The 20372-nt window shown below is 38.5% G+C and overlaps 4 protein-coding genes across 5 annotated transcripts in view; 1 reads left to right on the top strand and 3 right to left on the bottom strand.

Annotated features, from left to right (window-relative positions):
- Positions 1-6495, top strand: part of LOC111460123 (mediator of RNA polymerase II transcription subunit 33A) — an 11835-nt gene extending 5340 nt beyond the window's left edge. Inside the window, exons 7-12 of one of the 2 annotated variants that reach the window (XM_023103233.1) lie at positions 191-404; positions 1692-1806; positions 1919-2080; positions 3651-4308; positions 4621-4827; positions 5162-6495. In XM_023103233.1, the coding sequence (XP_022959001.1) occupies positions 191-404; positions 1692-1806; positions 1919-2080; positions 3651-4308; positions 4621-4827; positions 5162-6279 (2474 nt within the window). In that variant the 3' untranslated portion in view covers positions 6280-6495. The remainder of the gene's footprint in view (positions 1-190; positions 405-1691; positions 1807-1918; positions 2081-3650; positions 4309-4620; positions 4828-5161) is intronic. The other variant, XM_023103234.1, reaches the window with a different exon arrangement.
- Positions 6418-9853, bottom strand: LOC111460125 (pentatricopeptide repeat-containing protein At5g19020, mitochondrial). The gene is made up of 2 exons (XM_023103235.1): positions 9777-9853; positions 6418-8992 (listed from the first exon to the last, which is right to left on the bottom strand). Exon 2 carries the CDS (start codon positions 8801-8803, stop codon positions 6695-6697), a length of 2109 nt encoding a protein of 702 aa, XP_022959003.1. The 5' UTR covers positions 8804-8992; positions 9777-9853; the 3' UTR covers positions 6418-6694.
- On the bottom strand, positions 9558-14011 carry LOC111460126 (uncharacterized protein At5g19025-like). Its single transcript, XM_023103236.1, has 2 exons — positions 13141-14011; positions 9558-10098 (listed from the first exon to the last, which is right to left on the bottom strand). Exons 1-2 carry the CDS (start codon positions 13767-13769, stop codon positions 10053-10055), a joined length of 675 nt encoding a protein of 224 aa, XP_022959004.1. The 5' UTR covers positions 13770-14011; the 3' UTR covers positions 9558-10052.
- Positions 14012-15045: 1034 nt separating this feature from the next.
- LOC111460400 (serine incorporator 3) lies at positions 15046-20239 on the bottom strand. The gene is made up of 6 exons (XM_023103648.1): positions 19972-20239; positions 18642-18875; positions 17632-17743; positions 17364-17538; positions 16426-16666; positions 15046-15572 (listed from the first exon to the last, which is right to left on the bottom strand). The coding sequence occupies exons 1-6, from the start codon at positions 20144-20146 to the stop codon at positions 15274-15276; spliced, it is 1236 nt and encodes a 411-aa protein (XP_022959416.1). The 5' UTR covers positions 20147-20239; the 3' UTR covers positions 15046-15273.
- Between the last annotated feature and the right edge of the window lie 133 nt (positions 20240-20372).

Genomic DNA, 20372 nt, shown 5'->3' on the forward strand with positions numbered 1-20372 from the left:
TTTTTTTTTTTTTTTTTTGATTTCCAGCCTTTATTTATTGCGTGTCCCATACATTATTGGATTCTTTTGACGCTTCTTTTTCTCAAAGAATATGTGTTTTCTCAGTATACGAGTATTTGGTCCTTTAAAGGAGAAGCTAGTGGCCTGGGGCTCTGTTATTTCCGAATGTAATTTTATTTTGTGCCCTTAGCAGCTGGAAATATGCGTCATTTGATAGTTGAAGCTTGCATTGCAAGAAATCTCCTGGATACATCTGCATACTTTTGGCGAGGCTATGTGAACGGTTGCATTAATCAAATGCCTCAAAGTATACCACCCCAAGCACCTGGTTGGTCAGCTTTCGTGAAGGGGGCTCCACTTAATCATATAATGATAAAGGTCTTAACTTCAACTCCTGCTTCAAGGTATACATGGTTGAATGAACCTACTTTTGGCCCTTTTGGTTTTTTCCTTTTCTGTTTGGACATTGGAAGTCTGAAAATTCATATCAAAAGACTTGAAATGCCATCAGGTTTTTCATTCAATGTTTGTGCTGGTTTCCTTGTTGTGAAGGAAGCTCCACCAAAATTAAATGATTATATATAACTTGAGAATTCACACTGGGGAGATTACGCATAGAATACTTCTATAATCTTTATTTGTTTCTCTTCAGACTGGTTTTGCTTTTAACTGTTACTGGGTTTTGCTTTGAATAAATGTGATAAACCTAATTATACTTCTAATTAATTGGTTTGTTCCAATACAAGAAAAACAAAAACAAAAACAAAACACATCAAAGAACATGTGTAAATAAGATATTGCTCACTCACAACACCCAAAGGGATTACAAATGTGAAAATGAAAGCAACCTTCAACTGATAAAAAGACAATCATTACAAGTATTTCTAAAATGATTGCTAATGCATGGATGACCGAGCAGGTCGTTTGGTTGGTACCTGCATGCTAGATCACTTGAGCCTTTGTTGTGCTATGCCCAACACACTCCTATACCTAAGACAATATTGGATTGAATTAGTAATAGGTTGAGTAACGGTAATGGTTGCATACCTTAATGAAAGTTTGTTCCCTCTATTTATATGTTTCCCTTCCTGACATGTGTGTCAAGGTCGTACAATGTGTTGGCTGAAATCATGGAAAATTGGGATATAGCCTCCGCTCAATTAACACCGAGCTTGAAGAACATGTCCTTTTTATGTGGACGGCCTCACTCCTCAGCCTGGCCCTGAGGGCCAGTCGGGGGGAGGCCTTTCTCTCTGCCTCGGGGGCCCGCAGCCCAGCTCTCGGGTCTGCCCTGGTCCATGGGCCATGTTTGGTCCACTTTATACTGTAAGGAAATAAAATCCTTCACCTCTGAACTTGTTACTAGATTTCTTCAAAAAACTTATGGTTCCTCCCAATGCAAAGATCCCACCCACACCCAGTATGATAGCATTAGTCCTCTGTAATTCAGTTTTTCTGCCATTGTGGCCATGACCCAAACATACGACGTTCAAAGAATGTTTGGCATAGGATTTGGCAAAGTAATGTAATTGAGAGAATGCGTCATATATTGATTTGATCAAATATGGATGACTTTCAGATTAGCCCTTCTCGTTTATTTATGGCCTGTTCTTCAGTCGTTGTTTTTTTTTTTTTTTTAATTGTAAATTTACCAAAAGGTCTGAATTTTAAACTCATGGGTTTGATGGAAGCTTAGCTGAACTGGAGAAAATATTTGAGATAGCAGTAAAAGGATCAGATGAAGAGAAGATATCTGCAGCAACCATTCTTTGTGGGGCTTCCTTGATCCGAGGCTGGAATATTCAGGTGACCATTGAAAGATAATACTACATAAATTTTCTTTTTCCGGTCTCTTCACATTCCCTCTATTTTAACCAGACAAGTATATTTAATGGTATTATGATCTACTACTATGCAGGAACATACTGTCCATTATATTACTAGGTTACTTTCTCCTCCAGTTCCCAAAGATTACTCTGGATGTGAAAGTCATTTGATAGGCTATGCTCCAATGCTGAATGTGCTTATTGTTGGAATAGCATCTATTGATTGTGTTCAGATTTTTTCTCTACATGGTTTGGTACGTTCTTCATTGCTAGCCTCATATTTATGTTGAGACACTATTGTGTTACTGATTGAACTAGATCCATTTACTTTGATGTACTTGTTCTGGAAAAAATCAGGTTCTTCCCGTTGTTAGGAATACTTTTTTTTAACAAAAAAGGATAAGAAATGATTTTATTGATGTAAACAAGTAGAAAACAGATCCAGAAAACAAGACGTGTTATAGAAAGGTCCTTTCACTAGCCTATACAGAAGAAAGCAAGTTGCTAGGAAAGATATTTGTTCTATGTTAACATGAAGAAAGGGAAAAAAAAAGAAATGACATCCCAGCATATTATATTTGAGAGTTTAGTATTTGAGTTGCACCCCTTGTAGAATATTAAATCTTAGGTAGATGACCACCGTGGCTTGAACCTATTCTCTTTGAGCGACATAATGGTGGTTCACACTTTATCTAAGATTTGAGAGTTTAGTATTTGCGATGCACCTGAAGATCCAATGAATCCATACTTTTTCCTAAACCTCTTATTTCTTATACTGCCATGAGAAATTCCTAATCCACCATGTTGTGTGTCTTCTCTAAATCTATCTTGAAGACCAACATTTCTTCTTGGCTCTCTTCTGATCAGCCACCAATTAATCGACTAAACTATCACCGGAATACACAATTTGCTTGTTCTTGCTAAGTACTACCTGGTTCTTGAATATAGTAGTTTTAGGCAAGATGAATTTTATCCTATAAATACCGGTGCCTGGTGGGCCTGGAACGTGCTATATCACAAGCTATGAGGGTTTTAGGGATTAGACTTATGCAGTCTCCGTTTATGCTTGAGTTGAGGATATAATTAAGTTATGAGCCAATTTTCATGGAATAACCTCCATGAAACACCATCGAACCAACTTTCTACAAAATTATGGAAAAAATTCTTGGAACACTGCAATTAAATTTTAATGGCTTTCCAGTTCTGTTTGAGGATTCCTCCCACATGCTCATCTGATTCACGCACCTTAAAATACCAGAAGCTTTATTGCCAAGAAAGCGTCATCCCTGAAAGGTTTTTCCTATTTTTTTTTCTTTTTTAAAAAAGAACAAATCTTCTTTGTCAAAACCAACAGGTTTCTTACATGGCTAAGGAACCCTTAGAGAACTTTTCAATCATTTTGGAGCAAGAAGAATGGTTCATGGATTCTGATAAGTTCAGTGGTGTGGTGTTAAAATCTCTTGGTTTTTGACTGTTGATTGAGAACAGACCCAGGTTTATGGTTGGTTACTGATTATAAGGAGATCATGCTTGATTCTAGGAAGATAAGGGGCTTGATGTTAACTCGCTAAGAAACTTTAAAATGCACCATCAACCATTTTAAAATATATAATATAAATGTCCATGAGTCTAGCCCAATGGGTAAGGCATCTGCACTTCCTCTTAAGATCGCATGTTTAAATCTCCACCTAAAATAAATATCCATAACCATTCTCCACTTTTTTTTTTTTTAATGTAGTTTTATTTTGTTGTTCTAAATTTTTTCAAAATGAGATTCCAACCTCCACCCATCAATTTTATTAGGCTTTCATTGATGTGTTCTAGGTTCCACAGCTTGCATGTTCACTGATGCCAATCTGCGAGGTTTTCGGATCGTGTGTGCCAAACCTCAATTGGACCTTAACAACAGGGGAAGAAATCTCTGCTCATGCCGTGTTTTCAAATGCGTTTACTCTTCTCTTAAAGCTTTGGAGATTTAACCATCCTCCTCTAGACCATGGAGTGGGTGATGCGCCTACAGTTGGATCTCAACTTACTCCAGAATATCTACTATTAGTGAGAAATTCCCATCTAGTATCTGGAAATGTCCACAAAGATCGCAATAAAATGAGACTTTCAGCTGTGGCAAGTTCCTCTTCCCCTCAACCAATATTTGTAGACTCATTTCCTAAATTGAAAGTCTGGTATCGACAACATCAAGCATGTATAGCGTCAACCCTCTCGGGTCATGTTCATGGCAACCCAGTTCATCAGACTGTTGATGGACTTCTTAACATGATGTTCCGAAGAATTAATGGGGGAAATCAATCTTTAACTTCAGTTACTTCTGGAAGCAGTAGTTCTTCTGGGCCTGGAAATGAAGATTCTTCTTTAAGACCTAAATTGCCTGCCTGGGATATAATGGAAGCTGTTCCTTTTGTGATTGATGCTGCTCTAACAGCCTGTGCTCATGGAAAGCTTTCTCCTCGTGAGTTGGCTACAGGTCAGTATGAATACTGGTTGGATGAATTTCACGTAATTTTTGTATATCTTGTTCATGATTGAGCTGTGTAATCTTTTATATTTCTTCTTATGTTATCGAGGGAGCACATAAACTGTAAATTTACAGTTTTCTACAATCACGCCAGAAATCTAAGCTGCTATGCAATACATTTTGTTGAAGCTTGTCTGAACTTTGGATTTCTCCTAAGTTGTGTAATTAAGAAGTGAATTTGAAATAAAGCTCTCATACCTGATTTTGAAATGAACAGACTTTATATCTAATCAATTATTTCTTTTCGTGTAATCATTCCAGGACTTAAAGATATAGCAGATTTTCTACCAGCATCTTTAGCAACCATAGTGAGCTACTTTTCTGCAGAAGTAACTCGGGGATTATGGAAACCTGTTTTTATGAATGGATCAGATTGGCCCAGCCCAGCAGCAAATCTTTCTAATGTTGAAGAGCAGATCAAGAAAATCCTAGCTGCTACTGGCGTTGATGTCCCTAGCCTGGCTGCAGGTTTGGTCATTCTAATCACCGTAAACTTCTAATTGAAAATATTTAAGTTTGATTATGCATTTCAAACCAACGACACAGCATTCACATGGATTATGTTTGATTGTTCAAGTGATAAGTTAGGGGCTTCATGTTGTTTGTAATCACCGCTTCGGTTCAATCAAGCACCTTCTTTTTCATTGGCTGAAATGACATGAAATTTATGCACTCCATTAAAGGTTCAATCAAAATATGAACAAATCAAATCAGAAAGAAAAACCTTATTAGCCTCATGCATAATCTATCAACCCATAACGAAATTGGTTAATAACGACTTTTTTATCTGTGATTTTTGTAGGGGGAAGCTCTCCAGCTACACTTCCTCTGCCCTTAGCTGCCTTTGTAAGCCTTACTATAACCTACAAAATTGACAGAGCATCCGAACGTTTCCTGAATTTGGCTGGCCCGGCCTTGGAGTCTCTCGCAGCTGGTTGCCCCTGGCCATGCATGCCAATTGTTGCTTCCTTGTGGACTCAAAAAGCCAAACGTTGGAGTGATTTCCTGGTCTTTTCAGCATCTCGTACAGTTTTCCTTCAGAATTGCGATGCTGTGGTTCAGCTTCTCAAAAGCTGCTTCACTGCCACCCTTGGCCTAACTGCCAATCCCCTCTCAAATCATGGGGGTGTTGGGGCCCTTCTTGGCCACGGATTTGGATCTCATTTCTGTGGTGGGATTTCTCCTGTTGCTCCAGGAATTCTTTTCTTACGTGTCTATCGATCAATTAGAGACGTCGCACTATTGGTTGAAGAAATCCTCTCTCTTCTGATGGATTCTGTACGAGAAATAGCTTGTAATGGTGCTCGAAAAGAGAGATCAGGGAAACTGAGAACAACCAATAACGGAGAAAGATATGGACAGATTTCACTATCTTCAGCAATGATTCAAGTAAAGCTTGCAGCTTCCCTTGGAGCTTCATTAGTATGGCTATCAGGCGGTTTAGTACTGGTTCAATCTGTGATAAAAGAAACATTGCCTTCTTGGTTCATTTCAGTTCACAGGTCCGAGCAAGAGGAATGTTCAGAGGGGATAGTTTCCATGCTTGGGGGATATGCATTAGCTTACTTTGCAGTGTTATGTGGGGCTTTTGCTTGGGGCACTGACTCTTCATCATCTGCATCAAAGAGGCGTCCCAAAATCCTAGGTGTTCATATGGAGTTTCTTGCAAGTGCCCTTGATGGAAAAATATCACTAGGTTGTGATTGGGCCACATGGCGTGCCTACGTGACCAGGTTCGTGAGCCTAATGGTTGGTTGCACACCGAGCTGGGTTCTTGACGTAGATGTAGAAGTATTGAAACGATTGAGTAATGGACTCAAGCTATGGAATGAAGAAGAGCTTGCTCTTGCATTGCTTGGACTTGGTGGGGTTGGTACCATCGGTGCAGCCGCTGAACTGATAATTGAAAGTGAGGCTTGAGTTTATTCAGCCATTTTTGTATTCTTTTAGGTTGATTTCTAAAGAGTTAGAATTAGTTGTACTATAGCTTTCTTTCAAGTCAGTCTTGTAACCATCAGTAGAGAACTTTGTAACGAGTTCTTCCATTGTGCACGAAAATTAACAAATGTAAATTGGTCCATTTCCCCTTCCCCCATATTTCGAAGATCAATACAAAGAGATTCGGGTTATAACAAATGCTTTATAACTTTACCCGGACCTATGGTTCATAGACTCGGAGTCAAATTCTTGAGTCCTAAGGCCCTATATCTAGGTGTTGACTCTAAACACGTTTTTTTCCTCTTTTGATAAGACTTTATGGCCTCGTGATGACGTAGCAAATGGTGCAAATAGTTAATTGACCAAAGTTTTCATGGTTTCCCATGTCCATAATTCTTCATACAACACCACTGCACCCAGGTGATCTTATCATCCTTTGACTTTGCATTGCTTTCCTCACCAAAGATGCATCCTCCCATAACCCTGCATCGGCGTATAAGTTCGACAGGAGGACTCGACCTGCCCCGTGGGACGGTTCCAATCTAGCTAAATTCTCTGCAGCTCTTTCACCTATTTCGACTTCCCCATGTGTTCTACATGCTGCCAATAATGTGCCCCATATCACAACATCTGCCTTCATTGGCATGGTTCTTATAGTTTCCTCGGCTTCCCTTAATCGCGCAGCTCTGCCTAACAGATCGACTAGACATCCATAATGCTTAATGTTCGGTTCTACGCCATATACACTCTTCATGCTCCAGAAATATCTCTCCCCAAGCTCAACCAAACCAGCATGGCAACAAGCACCAAGGACCCCGAGGAATGTGATCGAGTTGAGCTTGATACTACGTCCTTGCAAGTCGGAAAAGATTTCAAGAGACAAATTCGCATGCCCGTGCATCGCCAATCCACATATGATGGCGTTCCACGGTGAGACTGTGGAGGCCTTGTCTCTGATCTGATAAAACATATCCATGGCAGTGCTGATGCTTCCACATTTGGCATACATGTCAATGACTGCAGCACTCAAATTATCATTAAGAGGAATGGCTTTGTTGCAAACATACTCATGCGCCCATCTTCCTTCTGCCAGTTTACCTGAAGCTGCAATGGCTGAGAAAACACTAACCATGGTGATCTCGTTCGGCTCGAGACCGCTGACCACCATTCCATGGAAAAGCTCTAAAGCCATATCAGGTAACTCATTCTGTGCATAACCAGAAATCATGGTGCTCCATGAAAACACATCTTTTGCAGGCATCACATCAAATATTTGCCTTGCTTGATCAATCATTCTGTTCTTCATGAAGCCCACAATAAGGGCATTTGAAGTTGCGAGATGACTCTTATCACTCACCTGGTACTGCAAATTAGCAAGCTCAATCCTTCCACAAGCTGAATAGAAACTAATGAGAGTTGCTTGCATGAAATCATAACAATCAAAACCAGTTTTCACTATGATTGAATGGAGCTGCCTGCCCTCATCAATTGAAATTGACTGCCCACAAGCAGAAAGCAAATCAACAATCATCACTTCATTGGGGTGAAGATCACTCTTTCTCATTGCAGAAAACATCGACAAAGCTTCCCTTAATTGTTTCACTTGCACAAACCCATCAATCATTGTAGCCCAAGAAATCACATCTCGTTCTGGAATCCTATCAAACAACTCTATTGCTTTATCAACAAGGCCTGATTTTACATACCCTTTTAACATCACATTCCATGAAACAGTATTACGCATTGGCATCTCATTGAATAACCTCCTAGCATCTTTTAAACTTGAACAAACACAATACATGTGCAGCAAATTTGTGGAAATAAGAACAAGACCAATGAAATGTAGCTTTATTACCAGTGCATGGAGCATCAAGCAATTCCAAATCCCACCAATATGTGAACATGCTGACATGACACTTGCAATTGTCACTTCATTTGGGGCCACACCTGCAGACCTCATATCCTTGAAAATCTCAATTGCTTCCCTCCAACAATCATTCTGTGCCAAACCCAAAATCATGGTGGTGTAAGAGACGCATCCTCTTTCAGGCATTTTATCGAACAGCTGGCGTGCGTTCTCCAATTGGCGAAGTTTAACATACCCAGATAACATGATGTTACAAGATACAGAATCCAGGCCAGAACACGAATCAAACAACAATCTGGCATCGGCAATATGTCCACATTTGGCATACATATTAATCAAGCTATTAAGGATGAAAGTATTGGAATCAAACCCAGATTTGAGGACGGTGGCATGGATTTGCTGCCCTTGAAAAATAGCTGAACTGGATGCACAGTACTTCAAGGCTGAGACCAAGGAGAGCTCGTAATCCAAGCAGTTGCCTGAAGGTCTGCCATTGAAGAATGAGGTAAGATTGTGGAGAGGCCGTGAAGAAGGTCCGATTGTGGAGAAGGTGGAAACCCATTTGGGATAAAGCGAAGTAAATGAAAGAGGAATCGTAATACGTCGAGAGAACAATTTCGGTATCGCAAAAACGGGCATGAGAGGAAACCATCTAGTATCACTCAACAAGTTCTGTTTAAATCCCGATCTCCATGGATATATATATATATATATTTGTCTCTCTCATTCCCTCTTCCTCGTCGTCGTGCAGGATCGATCAGTCAGCGAGAGAGATAAACAGAGTGCAAGAGCGAGAGCCCGAAGGGAAAAGAAGAATGAGAAGACAACCTAATTGGTTGAAGTTGATTCATCATTTTGAACGACAAGACGTGAAATTTTGAGATGTAAAATTTTAGAAGATTGATTGATGAATTGTAATTTATAAAAAACTAAAAATAAAAAACTTATTTCAATATAGTTCATCGCGTAAATTGTCAAAATTTTGAATTCTCACTCTCATAATTTTGAATTCTCACTCTCTCATGGGTTGGCTAAAACACCTCGATCAAATTCCAAAAGCATAGAAACGTATGGATGAAAATGGATTGAAAGAACGTAGTCATGAAAATGGATTGAAAAAACGTATTCATGAAAATGGATTGAAAAAACGTATTCAAAACTGGCACATCGCCTCGTGTCTACCCCCTTTGGAGAAGAGCGAGAAGGCTAGCACATTATCCGGTGTTTGACTTTGATACCATTTGTAACGACTCTAGCCCAAGTCTACCGTTGGTAGATATTGTCATTTTTGGGCTTCCCTTTAAGACTTTAACGCATCCGTTAGAAGAAGGTTTCCGCAACCTTATAAAGGGGGTTTAGTTCTCCTCCCCAACCAATATGGAACATCACAAAATACCTATTAAAACTTGTGTTCGTTTCCAGTTACCACACGAATTAAAAGTTCGACATATACGAAAAGACATTCCTCGATTCTTAACGACTCATTACCGTACAACTAAAGCTATATTAGTGTTATTTCAACCCCATCTACCTGGGCAGAGAAACACTAAATAGATCCAAAGAGAGAAAATATAAGGGAAAAATAAAGAAAATAATGTTCCATCACACTTACAAGATGGAGCAGGAGATATAACTATCATAGTCTGTGGTTTTATTTGCAGTAAGTTCGGTATATATTTCCATTTCCATGGGCGAGGAAGAATCTCCCAGGATAATGCAGCCTGTTTCTGGCAATGAATATTCAGTGTTATATAGTATATGTTCTTATAAAAGAAAGCTCTAGTCATCCATATGTTTCAGAAAGAGCATCTAAAATTAAGTAAAATGATGGGAAGAGAAAGTAAGATATCTGGAAGGTTCTTCTCGATAGCGAAGTCGCTATCGACGATCAGTGATGATCTCCTCCCCCGTTGAGATCCAGTGTTGCCAGAACCCTGCGGAAAATGGCAGCATTGAAGATTACTAATGTGATCGAAAAATCAAACGAGGATTTTCTTGAGCAAATCATAAGGTCAGAGATGTGCATGAGATTGTTCATCAGTGAAAACATGTTTTTCCTAACATAATGAGGATACAATATGAAGTGATCTTCATAGTAAATGTAAGATGTGCTATACAGCTTCCTCAGTTCATCAGAAATAGAAATCCAAAACCTTTCTAAGGACTAAATGTTAGGCACACTCCATCAGAGTTTGACAATCTTACTTTCAAGGACTTGAATATTCAGTTATGTTCTTATAGATCTTGCCAATATATATCATCAGGAACAAATTCTAAAAATCTTGCCAACTAAGTCAACAAACATGTTTGAAATTTTGAATGCTCGACTTGAACAAATCCCTGTTATTTGCATTCTGAAACAAAGAACTTGAAGCAGATTTAACTTCGTACGAAAATGATATGGATTCAGGTTTGATATAGCTCAATGCAAGCTCGATGTAAAGAGTCGGTACAAAAGCTGAGATGAGACAGACACTAGAATCTACAGCCAATTGATATGTTTGTTTACTACTCGCCAGTAAGTAGTGGGCCAGGAATCGGGAAGCATTGTGTAATAGCTCAAGTCCATCGCTAGTAGATATTGTCCTCTTTGGACTTTTCCTTTCGGGCTTCCCCTCAAGGTTATAAAACGCGTCTACCATGGAGAGGTTTCCACACCCTTATAAAGGATGTTTCGTTTTGCTCTCCAACCGATGTGGGATCTCACAATCCACCAAATCTACTAACCTTTCCCTAGCAGACGTGTTTTTAAAACTTTGAGGAAAAGCTCAAATAAGACAATATCTACTAGCGGTGGGCTTGTGCCGTTACACATTTGGGTTCCCATTCCATTTGCCCACATGGGGGTACAACAGGAAATTGGGACAAAATTACCAATCCATAGAACCTGCAAGTTATATTACAGTTTTCATGCTTCCACATCTTTTGTGAAACTGAAACCAGTGAAGTAAAATAGGATGAAGCTAGCCACACAACTAGATGATCATAATTAGCTTCCCAGGAAGAAAGGCTACATGCATATATAGAACATCGATAAAATTGCTGAAACACTACGTGACAAGACTCGACTTGTTAAGCATTTTCATAGAAAAAAAAAGCTAACCAAGTATTGGGTATATCTTTTTTATTGAAAAACCTCTGATGAATCTCACTCATGTTGAACAGGTTCATAATAACCAATGAGTCTGGTTCAAGTTGTTTTGTGTCAAGAGGTTGATTATTTGGCAACATATCGACACAAATAAATTCAATCTTCGTTTGGTTTTTGTCGAAGCAAAATAAAGCTATAGCATCATTGTGTAGATCAAGTATAATCCAAATCGCGTTCCTACTTCCTAATAAAGTGATTAGCTTTTGGAAGTCCTGGAAAGGTGAGGTTTAAAGTCAACACTAAAGTTTTGTGGAATTGTGTGGTAGGAGAGAAACCTAAGAGATTTGAAGGAAAAAGGTTTGTTAAGATATTTGTGCGGTAATGTACAGCACACCTCCTCATGGTGGTGCTCTCACAAAAAATTCTGTTGTAATTCGAGCCTCTACATAGATTTGTTTTGCAATTGGAAGTGTGAGATCCACATCGGTTGGGGGAGGAGAACGGAACATTCTTTATAAGAGTGTAGAAACCTCTCCTAGCAGACACGTTTTAAAAACCTTGAGGGGAAGGCTGAAAGGGAAAGCCCAAAGAATACAATATCTACTAGCGGTGGGCTTGGGCGGTTACAAGAAGCCTCTTCTTCTATGGTCCTTTCGAGAAGGAGTTTTCTCTGCCCAGCCCGCCCCTAGGCTGTTCTCTTGGGTTTTTTTAGCTATGATAACGTTCCAGAATGCATCATATACCAATGCCAGGGTTCATTAAAACAATTAGATATGGTCTATTAGGTAAATCATGACTCAAAAAGAAATTGGGTAAAGCTCGCAAGATTAAGTAAATTAAACATCAACTAGAGCTGAACACCATGCATACATAAAATTTAGTTAGAAGCTAGGAGAACAGAACATCAATGCTTCAACCTAGTCAATAGTTGCTAACCAGAAACAAATTACTTGCGGTATGCTAACCGAGTCCCTGAAACTTGCTTGCATAGCTTCCCACTGAAAAATAATTAACCAACTTTGAAGAATGGACCCAAGAGTGAAGAGAACTTGCATCAAATGGGGGAAAAAACGACTAAACATCTTCTCTAGATCAAAACATGAAACAAGAACCTATCTCCCTAAAAATAATATTTGCACCAGGAAGAACAAGTTCGAAAGTAAGTTTACATAAATTGAATTTCACCATCCTCAATAGATGTCAAAAAGGGGGAAGAAACAGAAGATAGTAGTACTATACCGACCGAGAACGGTATGAATTTAAATATGAGCTCAGAAACAAAACAGGGCAAGTAAAGACTATGAGGGACTCTGCAACAATGAGTCCAGGAGGCAAGGTTAGCTACAGAATTAGTTTCATTTAACAATTCAGTCCAGAACTTGAATTTATGAGCATGACTATGAGGGACTCTGCAATACTTAAAAATCCTGATTCCTGTCAATGGAAATTGATCTGATCGACACTTTTTCTTGTTGAAAAATCAACGTATAAAAGGAAGATGTATAATAGATTTTGATTCACCAAACAGAAAGAAGATAGTCTTCCTCTTCCATAATCTTAACTGAAATATTAGACAGGGGGAAGAAATTTCACCCCAGTTTCAAAATGAGTTGAATACTAAGGTTCGTCCAGAGCTTCATGTATGTCACAGGGACATCAATAAATGCTATCTAAATTCAGATGCACCATTTTCCTTCATCATTTTCTTTTCAGTTATGGGGTTTTGCAAGGGAGAAGGAGGTCGGGATAATTGCAGCAGAACAGACCCAATTCTAGAATTACAAAACAGGAGCGAAAGAGATCAAGCCTTTGAATGATCAGAGAAAACAAAAACAATCCCCAAAAAAGATTCATGGGCACTGTATCGAATAAATAATGAACTTACTTCTTATGCCGCCGCCCGCGCTTAGTCCCCCAGCCTTCAAGCTTCGCGATGGGGCAGCCACAGCGCGCCCGGAAGAGCAGAACAGCCCGGCCATTGGGTGGTGCCATCTTCCTCAGCTCGGACCTCAAGCACTCATAATCCGGATTGGCCACATTACCACCTTTCCACGGCAATTTATCTATCTCCTTCGACCCATTCTTCACACACTCCTCCGTTTGCAATTGCAGATCAAACTCCATAGCTTTTTTCAACCCTTTACATCCCGGCTTCGCGCATTTCCTCGATCTGGCGCCACAACAAATCTCAAACACGCCAATAGTCACACAAAAGAACAACAAAAACCCAGCAATAAACGGAAACGGAAATTGAGGAAGCTGCGGGGCTGAATGCGATAAGAGAATCGACAAAGAGTTGAAAATGTAGGAGAAATATGACGTTACAAGAAAGGTACCAGAAAAGAGAACAAGAATGAGAATAAGAAGGTCAAGGGTTGCCGATGGCGAATGTTTACAGAGAAGAGAATTGCTAGGGTTAGGGTTTGCAGAAGTCTTGGATTTGGGAATTGACGACGATGAGGAGAGAATCGAGGACGGAGGCATGGCGGTGGTCGGAACCAGAAGATTGCGCATGTTATAGAGAGAGCCCAATGAGAGCTTCGCAATAATGGAGTTCACAGTTTGGGAAAAATAAGGGATCTGACTGTAAAAAGGGGATTCGAGAGAGAGAGGAAGATTGAAGAAGAAGAAGAAGAAGAAGAAGAAGATGAAGAATGGCGCACATTAGCGAAGTGGTGGTGACGGACCGGAGATTGTGGGCCGTCTGATTGAGGATTTAACACGCGCCACGGAGGAGAGTGGCTGAGAATAGGGAAGAAACACAATATTCTTTTTAATATATATAATTAATTTATTTGTTTTTCCGGTAAAGTTGATGAAATTATGTTTAAATGACTGTTGAGTTTCTGGCAAATCAATTAATAATTCTATAAAAAGAAAGGTAACGAAAATGAGGGAACGTATTTATTTTAATTTTAAAAAAATTAATGGTGTTTATGGATAACTTTAAACTTCTTGGGACATTGTTTGTTTGGAATTTCATAAATGAAACTTTATATTTAGAATTATTATTAATATATAAAATAAAAGTTGCCTCTCAAATCCGAGGACTCAAGCTTGGAGAGGCAGTAAAAACTACCAACCCAGAGTACGGTAGGGGTAGAGGAAATTTCTAGTGGAAGGATAAAATGCGTAAAGATTGAAAAGAACACCAACGATGAAAGCACTCTGTTGCCCGATAATAACACTGAGAGATGAAAGTTAGGGGAGCAAATGAGATTAGAATACTCCAATAATCTTAGTCGTAAATGACGAATGTTAGACGCTCTGTGTATCGACACGTGCAGTGCTATAGCCAACCGGTTAAATATCTCGCTTGAAGAGTACGTTCGCGAGAATGAAACTCAAAGAAATTGACATATATATATATATATATATATATATATATATATATATATATATATATATATATAAAAAGTTCCATTCATACCTTTTAAGAATAACCTTCTAAATTAATTGTATTTAAATAGTTTGTTAGATAATTACTCAAATTTGAAATATTTTAGTGATAAAAATATATTTTTTTTTATATATAGTTCAACCATTAAGACATGAGAGATCAAACCATGAACTTTTAAAATGATAATTAATAAAGAACTTCTTCATGACCAACTAGAAGAAAACGTGTAAAACTAAACCAACTAAACGTAGCTACAAAGGTAACCAAAATTTCAAAATATCAATAAAATTATACAACTAACAATTAATAACATAATTTCAAACCAATAAAATGCCAAAAAAAGAAAAACAAACAAACAAAATTTGAAGCAAATAAAAGATGCCCAAAAGATCAAAACAAACAATAGAAACAAAAACTTAATACAATGTATGGATATTTCTGGACAGTCCACAACTACACAGAATTTAAGATTCAACTATACAACACTTTTTTTTTTTTTTGCTATACTTTTTTTCTTAGAGACCCAATAGGCTGATGTTTTTCCTGTTCCCAGCATCTTAGAGTTGTAGAAATATATACTAGGTATGCTAAATATACACTCCGAATGAAATGACAGACCTAAAAGAACTCGCGATCGGGGAGAAGGAGAGGGGCGATGAGTGACCAAATATATAGAGCAGCAGTGACCCACTCTGTGCCAATACGTACCCAAACTGACGTCCAGCCAACGTCTATGAGGTCCGAGCTCTCGTTTAGGCTAGTCCAGCCTGAAAGTAGCATGGCTGAGTACATGCTTGCAAGAGCAAATATGAGGTGGAAGAATGTATAGGAGTAACTGACAGGCTGTCCCTCTCCCTCTGTTTTTTTGTTCTTTCCATCCTCCAAGTCTTCCGCTTCAAGAAGAGGTTTACTCCCACCTAGCCAAACAATGAGAAATTAGAAGCCAATAATGCAGCCATGAACACCATTCCCTCCTTAAAAAAATCAGAGTTCAAAATCTTTTCATCTCTTTTTCTGTCTTTTTCCGTCTACATTTTGAAAAAAACGTCTCAGTGCTTGACTAAAATTCTACTTTAATGCATAGAAAATGACGCGAGTTGGAAAAGTAAATAATTTGTACTCATGTATAATATTACTAAATGGTCAACCTGAGGATTGAGGCATACACCCACGACCATAAGGTTAGAGGTTGGATTTCAAATCCAACCAGAGGATCGAGGCATACACCCTCGACCATAAGGTTAGAGGTTCAAATCCAACCAGAGGATCGAGGCATACACCCTCGACCATAAGGTTAGAGGTTCAAATCCAACCAGAGGATCGAGGCATACACCCTCGACCATAAGGTTAGAGGTTCAAATCCAACCAGAGGATCGAGGCATACACCCTCGACCATAAGGTTAGAGGTTCAAATCCAACCAGAGGATCGAGGCATACACCCTCAACCATAAGGTTAGAGGTTCACATCCAACCTGAGGATCGAGGCATACACCCTCGACCATAAGGTTAGAGGTTCAAATCCAACCTCAGGATCGAGGCATACACCCTCGACCATAAGGTTAGAGGTTCAAATCCAACCTCAGGATCGAGGCATACACCCTCGACCATAAGGTTAGAGGTTTAAATCTCTCAACCCTATAACTTAACAACATAAAAAATGTTATTAATAAATATTCTCCGAATGAACTCTGAGTCCTCTCCCTTACATTGCACAATTGGTAATTAAACTATTTAGTAATGGAGGTGTTCTGCAAGTTTAGGCATACGCACCTGCTCTTGGTGAAGATGGGGGAGAAAGAAATGTTGTTGAAGATCCAGCACGAAGGGCAGAATAAATAACAGAGAGGACTGTTGTGAGCATTCCAAGGACAAGGGTACCAACGGAGACTGCTTTAGATTTTGTATGAAGACCATTGCACACGTAGTCACGTGGTTCACTAGAAAGACCAGTATAGCACACATATGCGCAATAAACTGATATCACAGAAGCAGGCAATAGACTTCCATTTACCTGTTTAAAATAACCAACCACATTAATCAGGTCCAAAATTTCTCTCTTAATTATTTTCCATAAAAAAATAAAAATAAAAAATAAATAAATCTATGGAGAGAGAATAGAGATGCAATCTCATTTTAAATAACATAGAATCTAGCAAATTCCCATGACAATATAGGTTAGGAATCACGGATCTCCACAATTATATGATATTGTCCACTTTGAGCATAAGCTCTCATGGCTTTGCTTTGGACTTTCCCAAAAAGGCCTCATACCAATGGAGATGTATTCTTTACTTATAATAAACCTATGATCATTCCCTAGCCAATGTGGGACTCCCTCCTAACAATCCTCAACAATATATATATATATATATATATATATATATTCTTATTGTTCCTGCAACGAAACATAAAGCATTAGACGATTTTCTTAAATGGATCGCTCGTTAAGAGGGAAAAGGAGTTTTTCCCAAGCATTTCCCACCTTTAGCAATTGGCATTGTTTCAACTATCTCAGTCTACTTACTAACGGTGTATAAACTTATTGGATGTCCACAGGAAGAAGGGTTACAGAGCTTCAATTCAATAACACAGCTGGAATTCAAAGAATGCAGAATAGGAAATGTACAGGATTGGATATAATATAAGAGATACATCACGAAGTTAAGTCAAATACGCACTATGAAACAATAACAACATAAAGTACTTACCGCTGGGTGCAAAGCAATTACAGCAAATACAAATGCAAGAATCATGGTCATGACTAGGAAGAAGACATTGAGGCCACAGTCATGGCCCGAGGGATTGAACCAAATAAACAAAAGTCCCGGGATAGCGAATGCTGCAAGGTAGCAACCAATTGATACCACAAGAAGAGCAATATACCTATCCATACCAATTAGTTAATCAGCAACCAAACAAGATTTGGAGAAAAAATGGTATTGTCTTAGGGAGGCAGCAAGTAAAACTTGAACTCACCATTTCCGTTCATCCTTCTCGACCCAGGAGTCATTCCACGAGTGTGTAAAGTCAAGTAAGAGAATCACTTGAACCAATAAAAACAACCCAGCCCCAAATATGGATAGAACTCCTGCAAATACGAGAAGGTTACACAAATACACCTAACTCTAAATAATTGTCCTTTTCAGATGTGTAAAATCAATAGCACAAGCATAAAAGGAAATCACATTAAAATGAACAAAAAATATCAAGTTGTGGTGAAATGCGAGGCAACTAGACAAACTGCCCCGAGCAAATCAAAGGTCCATAGATTAATGTCAGAAGCATTTTCGATTGATCTTGTTCACACAACTTGATTCTACCACATCTATAGAGACAAAAAATTATTCCTCTGAAATTATGGGAGATAAGAAGATAAATATTGGAAAATATGACTTGGGAGTAAACTAAACCAGCCAAAGTATAAAGGAGAAGTCACTATTTCCAAAACATGCAATTACAATTTTCTTAATGATAATCTTAATAAACTGAATTGTTTATCCTTAAGGATGGAAAGCTGATTAATTCCTCGATAACTATTGATTGTCTAAAAGCATCCAAAAGTACTTAAATATTTGGAGAGGAATTTTCCATGGTCTCATCTAGCTGCGTTTTTTGGCTTCTAATTGGTCTACTCTTTTGGAGGTTTTTCTGTAACTATAGTTATCTTTCTATCAATGCCAGCAGTATCCTTTTGTTTCTCTTTTGGTAACTTCCTTTGGTTCCTGAGTTTTCCTCCTCTTTTCATACTTATCATATATATATTCAATGTAAAGTTTCTTGTTTCCCATTGAAGAAATGAATTTCTTTTTTCAAGAGGAAGGGATTAAAGTACTTAATTGAGTAGTACTTTGAAGCTTTCTTGCTATGAGCCTTCCTGCAAGCTCAAAGTACCTACCAAGGTTTAAAGTAACTTTCGATTACCTTGTTTAAAGAAAAATAGACAAGAAATTCGGGTTTAGGAAGGAAGAGTAAAAGTGACAACTCACCATATATTGAGAAGACAACATTTGGAAGGAAAAACATGAGGACGACTAGCAAAATCCAGATCACCATCTTAGCCATCCATCCTCCATGATGCCATGCATCACGTCTGTCGTTTTGGTCTTTTACACCAATCATTATGAGGGCAAATATAGCAAAAAACAAGAAATTTCCTAAGCTCACACGAAGAACTGCTTGCATTTGAAACCATTCCTCTGGTTGTTCCTCAGTTTTTATCCCTATTAACAAACAAGACAACATCTATAAATTTAAAAAAAAAAATGAAAAATGAAGCACTCTTAATCTTTATTATTGAGCCAGTGACATTTCCATCATATGATAAACAATTAAAGCTTCCAGTTACTTTGTAACTTAAGGATCACGGTTCCAGAAAACACCATTTCATAAACATTATAGCCTCAAATAAGGCTTAAAAGGAATCAAATTTTTATGCTCTCCCCTAATGTTTTATTCAAGAACATCTCTTGCAAGTAATAACTCGCGACATCGACAAACTTCCTGATTTTTATTCTCCCCCCTAATGTATCTTGTAGTATTCGTTTTGCTAGTTAATTGCAAATAACGTTAAACTATTGGATTTTAAAAGATAAATTTAGAGTGTGAAGTAACTTTGGAGAGTGAAAACAATAGTCAATATCACCTATACGGATCAACTAGAGAAGCAATAATATTCGTTCCAAGAATTTTATTTAGTGAGAACAACCTATTCAATCCAATCAAGGGAGTCTGCCTATTATTTATTAATTACTTTCATAAGATGCAACACAATTGAACTTGGGAGACGACCTTTTATATTTTTCCTTTTTGAAAGCCTGAGATTTAGAGAAGACTTGCCTGTTAGACTAACCAAAACTTCAATTAACTTCCATTTCAACGTATAGAAACCCCAGATACACTCAATAAACCGCCCGCCCCAGTTGGCAAGCATAAACTAGCTTCAGGTACAACAAAAAAGTAATAATGATGATTATGAATTCTAGTATCCAATCAGCCCGACTCAAGTCACCGTTCCTCGGAAAATTAGACTGAGGCCTCGGTCGATTCAACGAGTAGCCACATTTAACCAAATTAATACAGCGACATAACGTAATTCAATACCGACGAGCATACCACGATCGATTAAATCATGGAATTAAAATTACACGCCAGAAAAAACCAAAAATTAAGCTCGAGAAGCAACAAAACCACAATCTGTCGCCACAACAATAACGACGCTCGAGACATTTAGCACAAAACGCCAAGAAAATCGAATATACGAATGAACAATTGAAATCGTCTAGAATAACGAAAATTCAAGCAAGTGATGAAACTCACATGACATCTTCTCCATCAGAGGAGCTCCAAACTCTCTGAGAATCCATGAAGTGACCAAGGAGATGCCGAAAAGGCCACAATAAGCAAGTCTAGCGGAGCTTCTGGAGATTCCGGAAGCGACAGAGGAGCAGAGACCGCATGTGAGAGATGCACAGCACGAAAACAAGCAGGACATTGCTTAGCTCTCGACCTCGAGAATTCTGGATGACGCTCTTCCTCTTGTTCTTGTCTTCCAGAGAAGTCGTTCTTCAGTTTTGCGTATAACAAGCAGTACAATTGTATTTGCAATTCATCGAATTTTCCTTCAGAAAATTTTCGCGGGTAATGGGTTGGGCTTTGGAGTGTGGGCTTGGCCCAATAATAATAGTGGGCTTGGACCAATAAGAATAGTGGGCTTGGCC

The sequence above is a fragment of the Cucurbita moschata genome, unplaced genomic scaffold (assembly GCF_002738365.1).
Source record: "Cucurbita moschata cultivar Rifu unplaced genomic scaffold, Cmos_1.0 Cmo_Scf00023, whole genome shotgun sequence".
In the NCBI taxonomy this organism is placed as follows: Eukaryota; Viridiplantae; Streptophyta; class Magnoliopsida; order Cucurbitales; family Cucurbitaceae; genus Cucurbita; species Cucurbita moschata.